This window comes from Pelodiscus sinensis, chromosome 6 (genome assembly GCF_049634645.1).
Source record: "Pelodiscus sinensis isolate JC-2024 chromosome 6, ASM4963464v1, whole genome shotgun sequence".
NCBI lineage: Eukaryota > Metazoa > Chordata > Testudines > Trionychidae > Pelodiscus > Pelodiscus sinensis.
The window spans coordinates 62,343,431-62,356,546 of record NC_134716.1 but is presented as its reverse complement, the minus strand read 5'-3'; the positions used below and the strand labels follow the sequence as shown (position 1 = coordinate 62,356,546).

The 13,116-nt window shown below is 43.3% G+C and overlaps 1 protein-coding gene across 6 annotated transcripts in view; it reads right to left on the bottom strand.

Moving 5' to 3' along the window:
* TMEM232 (transmembrane protein 232) overlaps positions 1 to 13,116 on the bottom strand; it is a 155,913-nt gene that overhangs the window by 133,647 nt on the left and 9,150 nt on the right. For 2 of the 6 annotated variants that reach the window (XM_025190397.2, XM_025190391.2), the window contains exons 2-3: positions 8,461 to 8,524; positions 4,937 to 5,090 (exon numbers count right to left, since the gene is read on the bottom strand). The exons of 1 other annotated variant lie outside the window; for it this stretch is intronic. In XM_025190397.2, the coding sequence (XP_025046182.1) occupies positions 4,937 to 5,070 (134 nt within the window). In that variant the 5' untranslated portion in view covers positions 5,071 to 5,090; positions 8,461 to 8,524. Of the gene's footprint in view, positions 1 to 4,936; positions 5,091 to 7,469; positions 7,603 to 8,460; positions 8,525 to 13,116 lie in introns of those variants that run through there. 3 more of the 6 variants (XM_025190393.2, XM_025190394.2, XM_025190398.2) reach the window with 3 other exon arrangements.

Here is a 13,116-nt window from a genome sequence, read left to right as displayed (position 1 = left end):
ACCTGGGGCAGAGCAGCTGGGGTGCTGCCGGGTTGGTCTAGTAGTGCCCAGAGCGGGCGCTGCAGGACCAATCGGCAGCGCCCCAGCTGCTCTGCCCCAGAGTCCAAAACAAAAGCCTGGTCTGCGACCCCCCCCACTAGCTGCGACCCCCCCCCAGCAGACCAGGGACACGGGGAGCAGAGCCACAGCGGCAGCGGGGTGCCGCGCCTCTGAGGCTTTGCTTTGGCCAGAGCAAAGCCTCAGAGGTGCGGGACCCTCCCATGGCTGCGGCTTCAGTCCGGGTGCCTGTGGTCTGCTGGGGACGGTCCCAGGCACCCGGACGGTCGCAGGCACGGTCCCAGAGCAAAGCCTCAGAGGCGTGGGGAACCGCCGCTGCTGCCGCTTCAGTCCGGGTGCCTGTGGTCTGCTGGGGATGGTCCCCAGCAGACCACAGGCACCCAGACTGAAGCGGCAGCAGCGGCGGTTCCCCGCGCCTCTGAGGCTTTGCTCTGGCAAAGCCTCAGAAGCGCGGGAACCCGCCCGGTGCCCCTGGTCTGCTGGAGACGGTCTCCAGCAGACCAGGGGCACCGGAGCAGCTTACAAACGGGGCTTTCTCGCCCCGACCTCCGGGGCGAGAAAGCCCCGTTCGTAAGTGCGGATCCGACATAAGTCGGATCCGCGTAAGTCGGGGACTGCCTGTAATTCGAAATAAGTTAGTTCGAATTAGCGCTGTAGTGTAGACATACCTGAACAGTCTGGAATGGCTGACCAGAGTGGAGTTTTAGCTGAGGGAAAAGATCAAATTCTGGAAGGTGATTCTGAGGAGTTGTTGGCTAACCCTCATGATCAGGATACTGAGAAACATTGGTGATTAAAAAATATTTATTTTCTGTTACTCCTGTGGTTTACCAAATATCTACATATTGTTTGTCCACATAATTAAGGAAAAATTATATTACAAGTTAGGATCCTAGTACTGTTTGTGCCCATCTTTTTTTCTCTGTATTTTGTTCCCTCTTGTAGCTAGTTCTTTCATCCAGGGCAACCCACAGGCAAGGGCAAAAACAGTAGCTGCACCAGGGCTCAGTGATTTATAAGGGCCTGTGGCTCTGGGCTGCCACTATCACTACCATGGCAACAGCAGTAGCTGGTGCCCCTGAACTCTTTAAATCACTACCAGAGCCCCATGCAGTGGAGTCCAGTGCTGAGGGCTGGGTGCGGGAAGCTAGCCTCCAGCCCTGTGACTTTCTTCTGAGGCCCTGTCCTTCCTGGAGGGGACTGGAGCTTGCCCTGCCCCCAACTTGCATAGGGCCTGGCAAAGTCAGTCACCAGCCCTGCATCCATCCAATGTATCTATTGCTCTCCATTATTAATCTTTCTGTATCTGTTACTTTCTCCTTTTTTTCCACACTCCACTTTCTTCATTCTCTTGGGACAAATCCTGACCTCTTTGCTCACTTGTGTAGAGTCACTAAAGCCAATAGTTATTCTCCTTTCCTCTCTTTTTCTAAGGTCAAGCTGGTACCTGTAACATGAATGGAACACAGATCCATCTACATTTTCACTACTCACTGTGTCAACCAATTTACCTGGTACTGAAGGAAGGACTCTCTGATCTAAAATTCTCAGATCTAACTCTAAGCTTTTTTAAAAAAAATGATGGCTACCATATTTGCTAGAGTCTGGTCTTCTAATTACTTTCTGCTAATTTAAATGAAAGAATACTTTGTTTTCTAGAAATTCAGATAATCCATTCATAAGTTTCTCAGAACTCCTGGAGGAACACCATCTATTATGGAATAAGAATAGAGACAAGTTCCAAAAGGTGTCAGTCATTCTTTCAAAATGACATTAAACATTTTTTGTCCGAGCCATTTTTTTGCTGTAGTTATAGCATTTTCAACATTTACTGTGAGGTGCCAAGGTGATCATCTGCTGATTAGGATATAGCACTAGATATTTCCCTAGAAGATGGACTCTGGTGTCATGTCTCCACACAAAATACTTTGCACACAGATACAGCTGAAGAGTGAAATACACATCACCACAGGCACAACATTTTTCTGAAGTCTTGTATTATTTTATTTCTGAGTTAACTGGCAGAACCAGTTGTCCTACAAGCAGTAAGTGAACTACAAGCAGTAGCCTGCTGTCTGGTCAATATGTTCCCAAGCAGATTTATTTCTCACGGAGTGTCGCCATAGAAATCTTTACCGCAGTTACAAATCCGATTCATGGAAAAAGTCAAAACACGTAACACAAATATCATTTTTGTAGAGCAAATTTGCTTTTCATTACTGTCATTCAACCCCTGCATTACAGAAATTGTAAATATGTTCATAAAAAGTACAAGATGCAAATCAATGGACCTGACAGTTGGAAAAGGTTTTCAAGTAGTTTTTTTTTAAGGGAACATGTGGATATATCTAATATCTTAACTTTTTATTATACTATAGACCTTTGATTTAAGGATTATGCCCTTCAAGCTGTTTCCTTTCTGATTGCAAACTGAACATATTTTATCTGAGATCCTAAATTTCTGAAATTTTCACTAGAACAAAAAGAAACGGTAGGAAGGTTCAAATTAAAATGGAGACGATTGATCTGTGGGATCAATGTAGGGTTTTTTTTCAAGTTTTTGGTGGTTGAGCTGTGGCTTTATCTAGCAGAAAAAATCCAAAAATGTCTGAGAAAGCTAGAGCCTATCATGAATACTGTGCCCAGTTTTGGGGTTCACAATTCAAGGTATTAATAAATTGGAGAGGGCCGAGAGAGGAGCCACAAAATCCGTTAAAGCTGCATTTCTCAAACTATGGGTCCCGACCCCTGGAGGGGTCGCGAGCAACTTAGAGGGAGGTCACAGTATCACAAAGTTTGAGAACCCCTGAGTTAAAGGATTAGAATACATCCCTTATAGCAATAAACTAAATAGGCAGAGTTCCTAGTCTAACAAAGAACAGGTGAAGGCAGGGATGTGGGACCTTTTTTGGGTTGGTGGCTGCTGACCCGCAGAAAAATTAGTTGGGGGGCTGCACACAAGTGAGAAGCCAAAAAACAAAACCCCAAACACTTACCCTGTCATGGGCCCCTACTGAGAAGGAGAAAGACACTCTCCACATTCCCTTCACATACCAGAGCCTAGTGGGGCCCAGGCTAATAGATTTTGTGTGCTCCAGTCCCACAGTAGGCACAGGCTCCCCAATGCTGAGGAGGGGAAGCCCTGAGCCTTGGGGGCCAGATCCAGGAACCCGGGGTCCGCATCTGGCCCCTGGGCCTGAGGTTCCCCACTCTTGGGTTAAGGGTTGACACAGTACAAAAGTACCCACTGAGGAACAAATATTTGCTAATGGGATCTTCATATATGTTCACATAACATAGTCCACGGGCGAGACAAATTCAGATTGGAAATAAGGAATACTTGTTTAACCATGAGGATAACTAATTACTGGAAGAGTTTATCAAGCATCCAGGTGGTTTATGCATCCCTGGTCATTTTTAAATCAAGACTGAATGTTTTTTACAAGGTATGTTCAAGCTCAAGCTAAATTGTTTTGAGAGAAGTTCTACGCCCTATGTTAAATAGGAGATCAGACTAGATAATCAAAGAATTATCTGGCCTTGGATTCAAAGAATGCTTGATTTCAAGATCTTCTGAATATTGTAAGATCTTGGATATTTCTCAAGAGAGCTGTGTAAATTGATATCTGCTAAAGATGTGGCCTTAAGTGAGCTCAGACCATTAACTGCATTCATGTGTCCAGTCTTCCATACTGTTAAAGTAAGTCACAATAGCTAGGAATCTTGGCCGTAGACTTTAGTCTACTGAACATGCTTTGTGTTGGAGCAAGCTATTTGCATTATAAGCATATATGCTAATCAGACCTGCTGCCTTTATATAAATAATAAAACACCATGGGCATAGTTGTGGGGTGCACATGAGGGCACTGCCTCCCTAACAGAGATGAGGCATGGGGATGCCACATGTCACCTCCCACCCATTTCTGCAAGCACTCAGCTGCCCTGTAGGGCTTAGTCTACTCATCCTGCCCAAGAAGGAACTCTCCTTCTTACACTGTAATTCCTCCCCGCCCCACACATACACACACTTTAGATTTCCTGTACAACAGTAGTGCCCAGGGGGAGGGACAGGACAGGCAGGGGCTGGGAGAAGAATACTAGGGGGAAGAGACAGTGGGATGGATCGGGGACAGCTGGGAGCAGGAATGAGGAAAGGTATAAGAATGGAGGGGGGGAGGGGGAAGCAAGATCTTAGATCATGGAATTTCCTTGGCGGCAGCAGCAGCATCCCCAAAAGGGAAGCAGCTACAGTAGCAACAGAGCAGTGACATTGCTGCAGCATCCAATGCCAGAATGGCTGTCAGCAGCAGCTGGGGCTTCTCAGTTAAACCGGCCCACTCCCCTCCCCAGAACCAGCAGCCCAAGTACCACTCCAGGCAGGAAGAGAGAGCCAATGGAACTGGCTTGAGTGAACCCATGTGTACATGCATGTGCACAAGTATTGTGCTTCCCCAATGTAACAGTCAAACTACAACATGTTAACTGAGTTAAACACCAGTTATATGCCTAACTTATTTCCAAATGTTGGACCAATGTCATCTGTAATAAGCCAATTTTAGGTTTTGAAATCAAACATCCATATTCCCCAAGCATTTGGTTGAGGCGAAAGGGATGATGGGAGCAGCTTTCCATGAAATGCCTCTGGTGTACCTGACAGATGCCATTAGTTTGCTGCTCTTAGTGGGAATAAACTATTTGTTTTCAAGTCCTATGCACTTCCAGAGCTGAATGGCTTTATAGATAAGAAGGTGTTAGTCAACTCAAGAACTCTGCACAGGAAGTTAATGATCCATGGAATTGGAAACTTAGCCTTTGACCACACACTGTTCTACTATACATAATAAAGTGATGTTAGGGTTTCTATTTAAATTGCACTTACAGAGGCTTGTCATGGCGGATTTCGTATGAATGACTTGGAAAATATTTTCTCAAAAATTCCTTTTGGAGTTCTTTATGTTGTCTATTAGATAATATTCCAAATCTGTGTATCACTGGCACTTTAAAGATTGGCATCTTCTTATGCTATAATCAATCTAAAAATCAGACAAAACAAATACAGAATATGTTACAATCCACTGAATTAGAATTTTTTTATTGTATCCTCCACTAGTAAGAGAAACAGCTATTCCCTATTGATATGTGAAGACATATGTGAAGACTGCCATAACAAGGCAGTCATGAATGACTTCAGGCAAGTTGTTTCAACTCTCTGTCCTGTAGATTCCTCATCTGTAAAAGGAGATTAACAGCATTTGTCTAATTCGCAGATGGAGCGGGGTGTTCAAAGGATGAAACTGTTAGCTATACTAGTTAAGTATGTGAGACTCTTGGATGGAAAGTGCTATACCCAGTAAGTGCAAACTATCATGCTATGAGGAAGGGGGGTTGATTAAAACAGGTCACCGGGTGTAGCTAAGTAGAATAATCTATTTATTTATTGCACATTTGAATGAACCAATGAACTTTACTGTGGTTAATGTGACTTTAAAGATCAAATTTGCAAATGAGCCTTGTTCTGGTTCCTAAACTCATACTCAAAACATACACACAATCATTTGAAACCCAAGAGATAAAATGTGTGCAGGCAAATCTGGCAAATCTCATTTGCATGCACAAATACTATATACTTTGTGGCTGCAAATTATTATACCTAGACAAATGAAAATGCAATTTTTTAGGTCGTTTTTGAAGTTGTGACCATAGAGATTTATTCATATGCATCGAACACAAATGCCTATTGAATGTGTGGTTTTACTAATCATAGATACTGATGAAGATAATACAGAAGTCTCACTTGTTAAGCCTACTAAACTGATTCATACATGGAGCTATACTGAATTAATGGAAGACAGAACATTCAAGAAGTATGAAACTCTGACATAAAAATGTTTTCAGCTTTTATCTCTGCTGTATCTGAAGTTCTCAGACCATTTGGGGCCTGATTGAGCAAAAATGTATCTGACTTACATCAAATGCAACACTTTAAAAGCATATTTTTTTACCAAATCATGCTCAATGTATAAAATAGCACCCACTAGCCAGCAAGATACAGGTAGTCTCCGATGAAGAATTACCTCTAACCTATCTATAGATTTAACACTGATTTTTTTGTATAGCTTTATCAATTTAAGTCAGACAATTAACAATATTCTAATGCAGTTTTTTATCTCAGTGGACTTTGTTTTGTTCATTCTAAAGATACGTGTATAGCATATAGCCACAAACAACTTAGGCCAAATTCAGTCTAGATTTCAGGAAAGACACTTCAACATAATCAGGAAGAGCAGGCAACTAATGAGTTACAAATTGTGCTCAGAAGCAGAAGGGATGCATTCTATCGTTGGAAGAAAGCTACTATGGCTGGTAGTAGATTACAGCTCAGAGTCTGTGGAGAAGGACAAGCCAGCAAATGACTCACAAGTGGTGAGTGGAGGTGGGAATTAAGACTGCAGCTAAAAACAGAAACCTGAAAATCTTGTGAGGATTGAGCATAATGAAAGTTTGGAGGAATACAAGGAGAAATACAGCCCTCTTCTGGCCTATCTCTGTTGTAGTACAGTTACATACGGATAAAAAATCAGCTATGCCCTGTTAATATTTGGCAAATCCATACTGGTAGAAATTCTTATTCACACCTAGGTGAAAAAGGCCGGCAGGTCCTGTGGCTCCTAGGCAGGGGACCAAGGAGGCTCACCTTTGCTACCTGCACCCACAGGCACTGCTCCTGCAGCTCCCATTGTTTCCTGGCCAATAGGAGTTGTGGAGTGGGTGCTCAGGGGGACAGTGCACAGAGTCCCCCACCTCCTCCTTGCCCATGTGCTGAGGAGATGCAGGAACATGACAGCTAAGTCCAGGGAACAATACAGAGCCAGGACAGGGAGGGAGCCTGCACTCTGCAACCAACCAGACTTTAAGTGCTGATCCCTTTTTGACTCGGCCTTCTGGTCAAAAGCTTGGCCACCCTAAAGTTCCAGCGCTTAAGTTGCTGCTGAAACTTTCCTGTACGTGCAGGGTGAATAGACAGTATAAATAAGTAGCATTTGGTTTTTAGTTGGTCAGCTACTGAATTTCCATTTACGATGTATTCACCTCCAACTCCCACCTCCTGCTTTTTATAAGTACCAAGAAAGAAAAAAAAATCATGATTTTTAACTAAAGATTGCTGAGTTGAAGACTGCTAGCTAAATTGTCATGTGGGTTTCTTTTTTGTATTTGTTAAAACAACAACAGGATTTAATAGCAGCACTTAATCAACATTAAATTTTCAATATACAAACTCCCCAAATACAGAAAAGGGTTATAACTGTGACAGGGTGCTCAATGGAAATAGCAGACCACCCCTCTGTCACTCTAGCTCCAACTAAAGGAGGTAATTGGAGCTGACTGGGGGCAAAGGAGAAACAGCTCCCAACCTTATTAACCTGGACAGCAGACATCTCCAGAGGGAGGAAGTGAATGGAGTAAATCAGGAAATGAGTGTGGTAGATCTGACCTCCTGACTTCAGAGTCAATGAAATCCTCCAGGCTGGAACCCCCAAGCCATACCTGGGGAAGAGATGGTGGGATGGTACTATGTGGGGGAAAAAAGGACTGGTGACTGCTGAGTCAGAAGGTCTCAGACTGGTTTTTGGAGTAGAATCAGGGCCAAGGGAGGCCCTGCTACACCCTTTTACATGTGTGGGCTTGTCCGCTGGCCCCAAACGCAGCCATGGTTGGGATGGCCCAGCCTCTCTCCTCACAGTAGTCCCAGAGTACCCTCCTTCATCATAAACCCTTCAACCCCAGTCCCACCCTCTAGCCTGTACCCTCAGCTAGAGTCCTCACACCCCTGCACCCCAAGCTCTCATCTCCAATCCCACTCCAGAGCTTGTACCCCCATCTGGGCTCCTAAAACACTTGCACCCCACCCTCTGATCCAGCCCTGAGCCCCTCATCCTCAGCCCCACCCCAGACCCGGCACTCCAGCTCTCTGCCCCAAGCCTGAGCCCTCTCCCACACTTAGAACCCCTTAGCCCTATCCCCATCATATGAATTTTGTTATTATATAATGTATCACACATCACCTCCATAATAATGTACATAAAATTCATTCCACTCAGGGTTAGGAAAAATTAGAGGAAACAGTGGCAGGAGGGCAAGTTCCCAAGGAAAGAGGGATGGCCATATAGTGAGTTGGAGGCAGAAGAAAAGGCCAGGAAACCCCCACCTAGAAAAGGCCCAGAGAGGAAAAGGGAAGAGGCCTGAAGGACTTCTGCGGGCCTGACGAATTGTTTGCTGGCAGTGCAGGCAACCAGGACCCAAAAGGGAGGACTTCCCATACATGAAGTATAGATTGGATGAATTTTGTGGCTGGACTAATGCTGGGGGGAAGGGCAGAAAATGGGCAAAAATTGTCTACCATACCTGTGACGGTGGTGAGGACACCCTAGAGAGGTCCGGTGAATACAGCCTCAGACTGCTGCTTTATCTAAAAGGGAGTGATAAAACCACACTGAATGATTCCCAGCACAAAAATGAGCATTAAATGTGTTTATAGGGACAAGAAACAGTACCTGATGGCCCAGGTGCCCTTTGAAGACTGGGGCATGTTTTAGTGCAAGTGGGTCAGGGTATCGAAGGGGTTGCCTTTCCTAGTGGCACAGATTGGGACCATATACTTCCCAAGATGGAAAGGAGGCAATAGGAAGAAGCCCACAATGGGAAAAAGAGGAGGCCCCCTGAAGAGAGGGGTTGGAAATCCCTAAATATCAAAGCTCCAGTAAAGAGGGGAACTCATCTCCTATAAGTTAAGACCCCTAGGCATCAGAGCCTGAGTAATGAAGAAAAGGAAGGAGGTGGGATGGGGCAGTTGGTCTCTACTTCTTCCTGGACACCCAAGGCCTTTAAGGGAGGAAAAAGGCCCAAAGGAGCTCTCTACAAAGTGACCCCCAGGAGAAGAGTTTCAGGCCCTGCTAAGTGGGTTTGATGAACTTGAGGCCCAGGGTATCCATGTGGAAGTAGGGGCCAATCCCCAGCCCCTGCCAGAAGAGAATGTAGAAAAAGAGGGAGGACCCATGTGGGGGTGCAAAGGGTGTGAGGACTTTTGGGCAGCAGTGGACCTATGGGAGCATCATCCTCCATGCAATGTAACTTCTCTGAGTGGGGGATGCAGGAGCCCTACAAGGAAGACCACAAGGGTCACCGGAAGGCAGAAGGAGAAGTCCCCCATGCTGGCCCCTCCAATAAAAGAGGGAAGATGAGGTGGGCAAGGATGAAGCTGGCAGTTTGTTAAGCGGAGAGGGAGGTGCAACAAGGTGGCAGCCCTCTGTCACTCCAATTCCTGTTAAAGAGGGTAAATTGGAGCTGGCTGGGGAAACTTGTGGCTGATTGTTTCTTCTCAGCCAATTGTCAGTCTGATTAGCTTGGGGTTATAGACACTCTCAAAGGGAGGAACTGAAGGGGGAAGCCAGAAAAGAAGTGTGATAATACTGCCCTTTGGGTCCAAAGGCTATGGACCCCTCAAGGCTGAAACTCCCAGCTACATTCAGTAAGAAGGTTATGGGGTGGCACTATGTAAATAAATTGCACTAGTGACTACTGAGCCAGAAGGTTTCAGAGTTGTTTTTGGAGCACAGCAGAGGCAGGGCCAAGAGGGTTCCTGTTATGTTCTGTTACAACATATACGAAATTTAGAATGTCATTGACTAAACAATTTACAAATGAGAAAAATGTAATTTATCTACTCATTCATGCAGAAGACTGTAACTGAGACTGTTAAACATAATCAAGAGTTTATCATTTTATCTGACTTATTTGTATGGTCTTAAGCAGAAACTTGGCACAGAATCTTCAGCTAGAATGTACATTTTTCTTTGGAAAATTATTTTGAATTGAGTTTCAAACTATGTGTGTGTGTTTTAAAAAATAACTATAGATTTTTTTAAAATAACTGAAATATCAATTGTTAACTTTTTGTATGAACTGTCTTTTTGACAATTATGAATGTTTTAAAGTTTAGGAAAACATTTTACAACTGCACAGCCTCCGCTTTTCTTTTCTTTTCTTTTTTTTCCCTCCAAGGACTTAACCGCCTTCATGAAATATTCTTAAAGCACTTGTCTGATACTGCATTACAATGCCAAAAACATAGAGAATTTGTCAATTCAGGTCTTCTGAGGCTACTTATTATAGCAAATTATGGTGGTAAACAATGTCAAGGCAACTCATTACTATATCAAATTGCTGTCAGCGTGAGATGTACTCAAAATCAAATCTTTGAAAAGACAGAAAATGAAACAAAAATAGCTGTTAAATAATCCTTATGTATTATACAGGGCTTTTGATCTTCAAGGTTCTTATACAAATTAAATAGAGTCAAGAAGCATTTAAACAAACTCAAACAAACAAACAAACAAAAACCAACCCCAAACCCAAGGCCTGGAAATGTTATAGCACAGCACCTCAGCTTTTCTCCATTCTGTTTTGATGCTACAGCATGAACTACATGGGGCTAAAGCTGGCTCGCTACTGCAGTAGTGACCGACTGTGGGAACAAGGGATGTAGCAGAGAACCTTTTGTTCTTGCACAAGTTGTCAGTCACAAGCTGCATCTTCAGGAGAATCCTAGATGTAAGTCTCAGCTTTATGCCTCATATCCCCAGGAGGAATAGATCTGTGGCTTGGAAAAGTGTATTTAGTTGTCCCAGTGTGTGTTCATTAGCAGATGATGGGCACCCATATATAATCTACCTTAGAGATGCATCAAAGTGCACCAGCTTGTCTTCTAGTATCCTGTCTTACCCTAACAGGATTTTCAGGGACAGCGATGTATGGGAAAAGTGATGAAAGGAAACAACAAGCAGAGTCCAGGTACGAATCTTGTGGGGGGAAGGGGCCTTCAGCTCCCAGCCCTCACTAAATAGCACCCTTGCTCCCTGAATTCTCCCCTACATATATATCCCCAATCCCCTTCCCTGAGCCCTTTCTCACACCCACAACCTTGACTCCAACATCCCCCCTGCCCTACTCCTCTACACCTCTGTCCTGACTCTTGCACCCCCCACATCCCTACCCCCTGCTCTGACCCCCCCAAACACACACTCACCATAATCCACTGACCTGAGCCCCCCACACCTCACCCCATACTTAATTTCTTACAGGTACTGCCCAATCACAACCCTCCAACCCACTGCCCTGAGTCTCCCCCACCCACCCTCTGCCCTCCGAGAGGGTGCAATACAACAGTACCTACAAGAAATGTAAGTGACTTTCATTTCTGGACTCTTTCCTGAAAACATTAAATGAAAACTAGTAACAGTCACCAAATACATTCAGTGAATAATTGTTTTGTTGTTCAAGTCATCCTTGTAATTTGCACATTAAAAATATATTAAATAGAAAGTTGATAATACATTACAACTAAATACAGTTTTGTTTGTTTAAATTGCAGGGTGCTGGGATCACAGAAGCACAAAATTTTATTCAGCTTGGCTGAAAGCCCAAAGACTGATCCAATGCTCCTAGAAATCAATGGGGAAACACCCATTAACTTCAATGGCTATTGAATTGAGCCTTCAGTCCCTACGCTAGTATGTGTAGAGTACTTTTTTCAAATCCTGGTCACAGCTATGATATGATACCATATTTGCTGCAGACATTTTGCTTCAATTATAATATTTCTAATAACAAGGCAGCATGTTTTTCCCTACAAACAACAAACTACCTTATCTATCATGGAATGTTGTGAGGCTACTTTCATTAATATGTGTTAAGCAGTCTGAGATCCTTGGCTAGAAGGTGCTATAAAACTGCTTAGTTCTACACTGCAATGGTAAGTCGGAAAAATAAATGCAACTTGTGGTACGCAAATTGTGTATCTTTTTCTACTTTACTGTCAAAAGAGGCTTTTCAGAAATTTGGCGCGGCTACACAGCGCCAAATTTTGGGAAAAAATGCTTTTTTGACACATCCCTTATTCCTTGTAAAATGAGGTTTACAGGGATGGTGAAAGAGCGTGTCTGCTTTTTTGAAATTTTTTTCCGAAAAAGCGGACACGTTCCTTGGACGTGGCATTGCTTTTCCGGGATACCTCCAGTATCCAAGGAAATCAGTGTAGTCTAGACGTAGCCTAAGTATTTTTAAAGGCTCCCTTAGCTGCAGAAGCTGTGATAATAATCCATGCACAGTAGTTTGAGAAATAGACGAAGTGGGGTATGTTTTTTTAAAATCCAAGACTACCACTTTCACTCCCATCTATTAATTTTCTTGCTATCCTATTTTTAAAAATCAGCTTTAGTTTGCAAAATACATACTTTCTAACCACATGCTGCTTACTGCTCATAATTTCTTTTATTCTCTGATTTTTTTCTTTTAATATATTGTCCATTGAGAATAGTCTTGGACCCTAGTAGCATTTACCAGTCTATGATCTCTATAATAGATTTCTACATCAGCATCCAGGAAGACTTGAGCCGGAAATAATCTCAATTTCCCTCTGTGACATTCCTTTATAGGTAGCATCTAGCACTATGTAATGTATGAGTTTTATAGTTCAAATGTGTTTTCATCGCTATTTTAATGTGAACCTCTCTCACTAGGTTAGATGAAAAAGAATTTATACTGATGCCAATTTTTTTTTTGTTCTCTCCTGCAAGCTGTGTTGATAGCAGTCAGTCACATACAATATCAATAATTAAGTGCTCATTACAGCCAAGGGACCAAGCTCTTAGAATGGTTTCTGTTCAATAGCAGTAATTCAATTTCTATGATGTGTGTATAGAAGTAGTCTTTGCATCTGGTTATAAAAGCATCATGGCATAGCAAGAGGTACTGAAAAAAAGAAAAATTTAAATGTATGGGATGAAACTGGAAACCCTTTTTGGAATATACAGCTCCTGGCATCATTTTTAACAGGAACCTGAATGTATTTTTATGATGCACTAGAAATATATTCCCATTGGACAATTCCCAAGCAAGATCTTTTTGATGGAAAGTGAAATCTACTACAAGCTTCTCCATGAAAATTCTGACACTGGCAAGCTCCCTGTGATATCATGCTTCCAGAAGCCCTCTGCTGAAGAC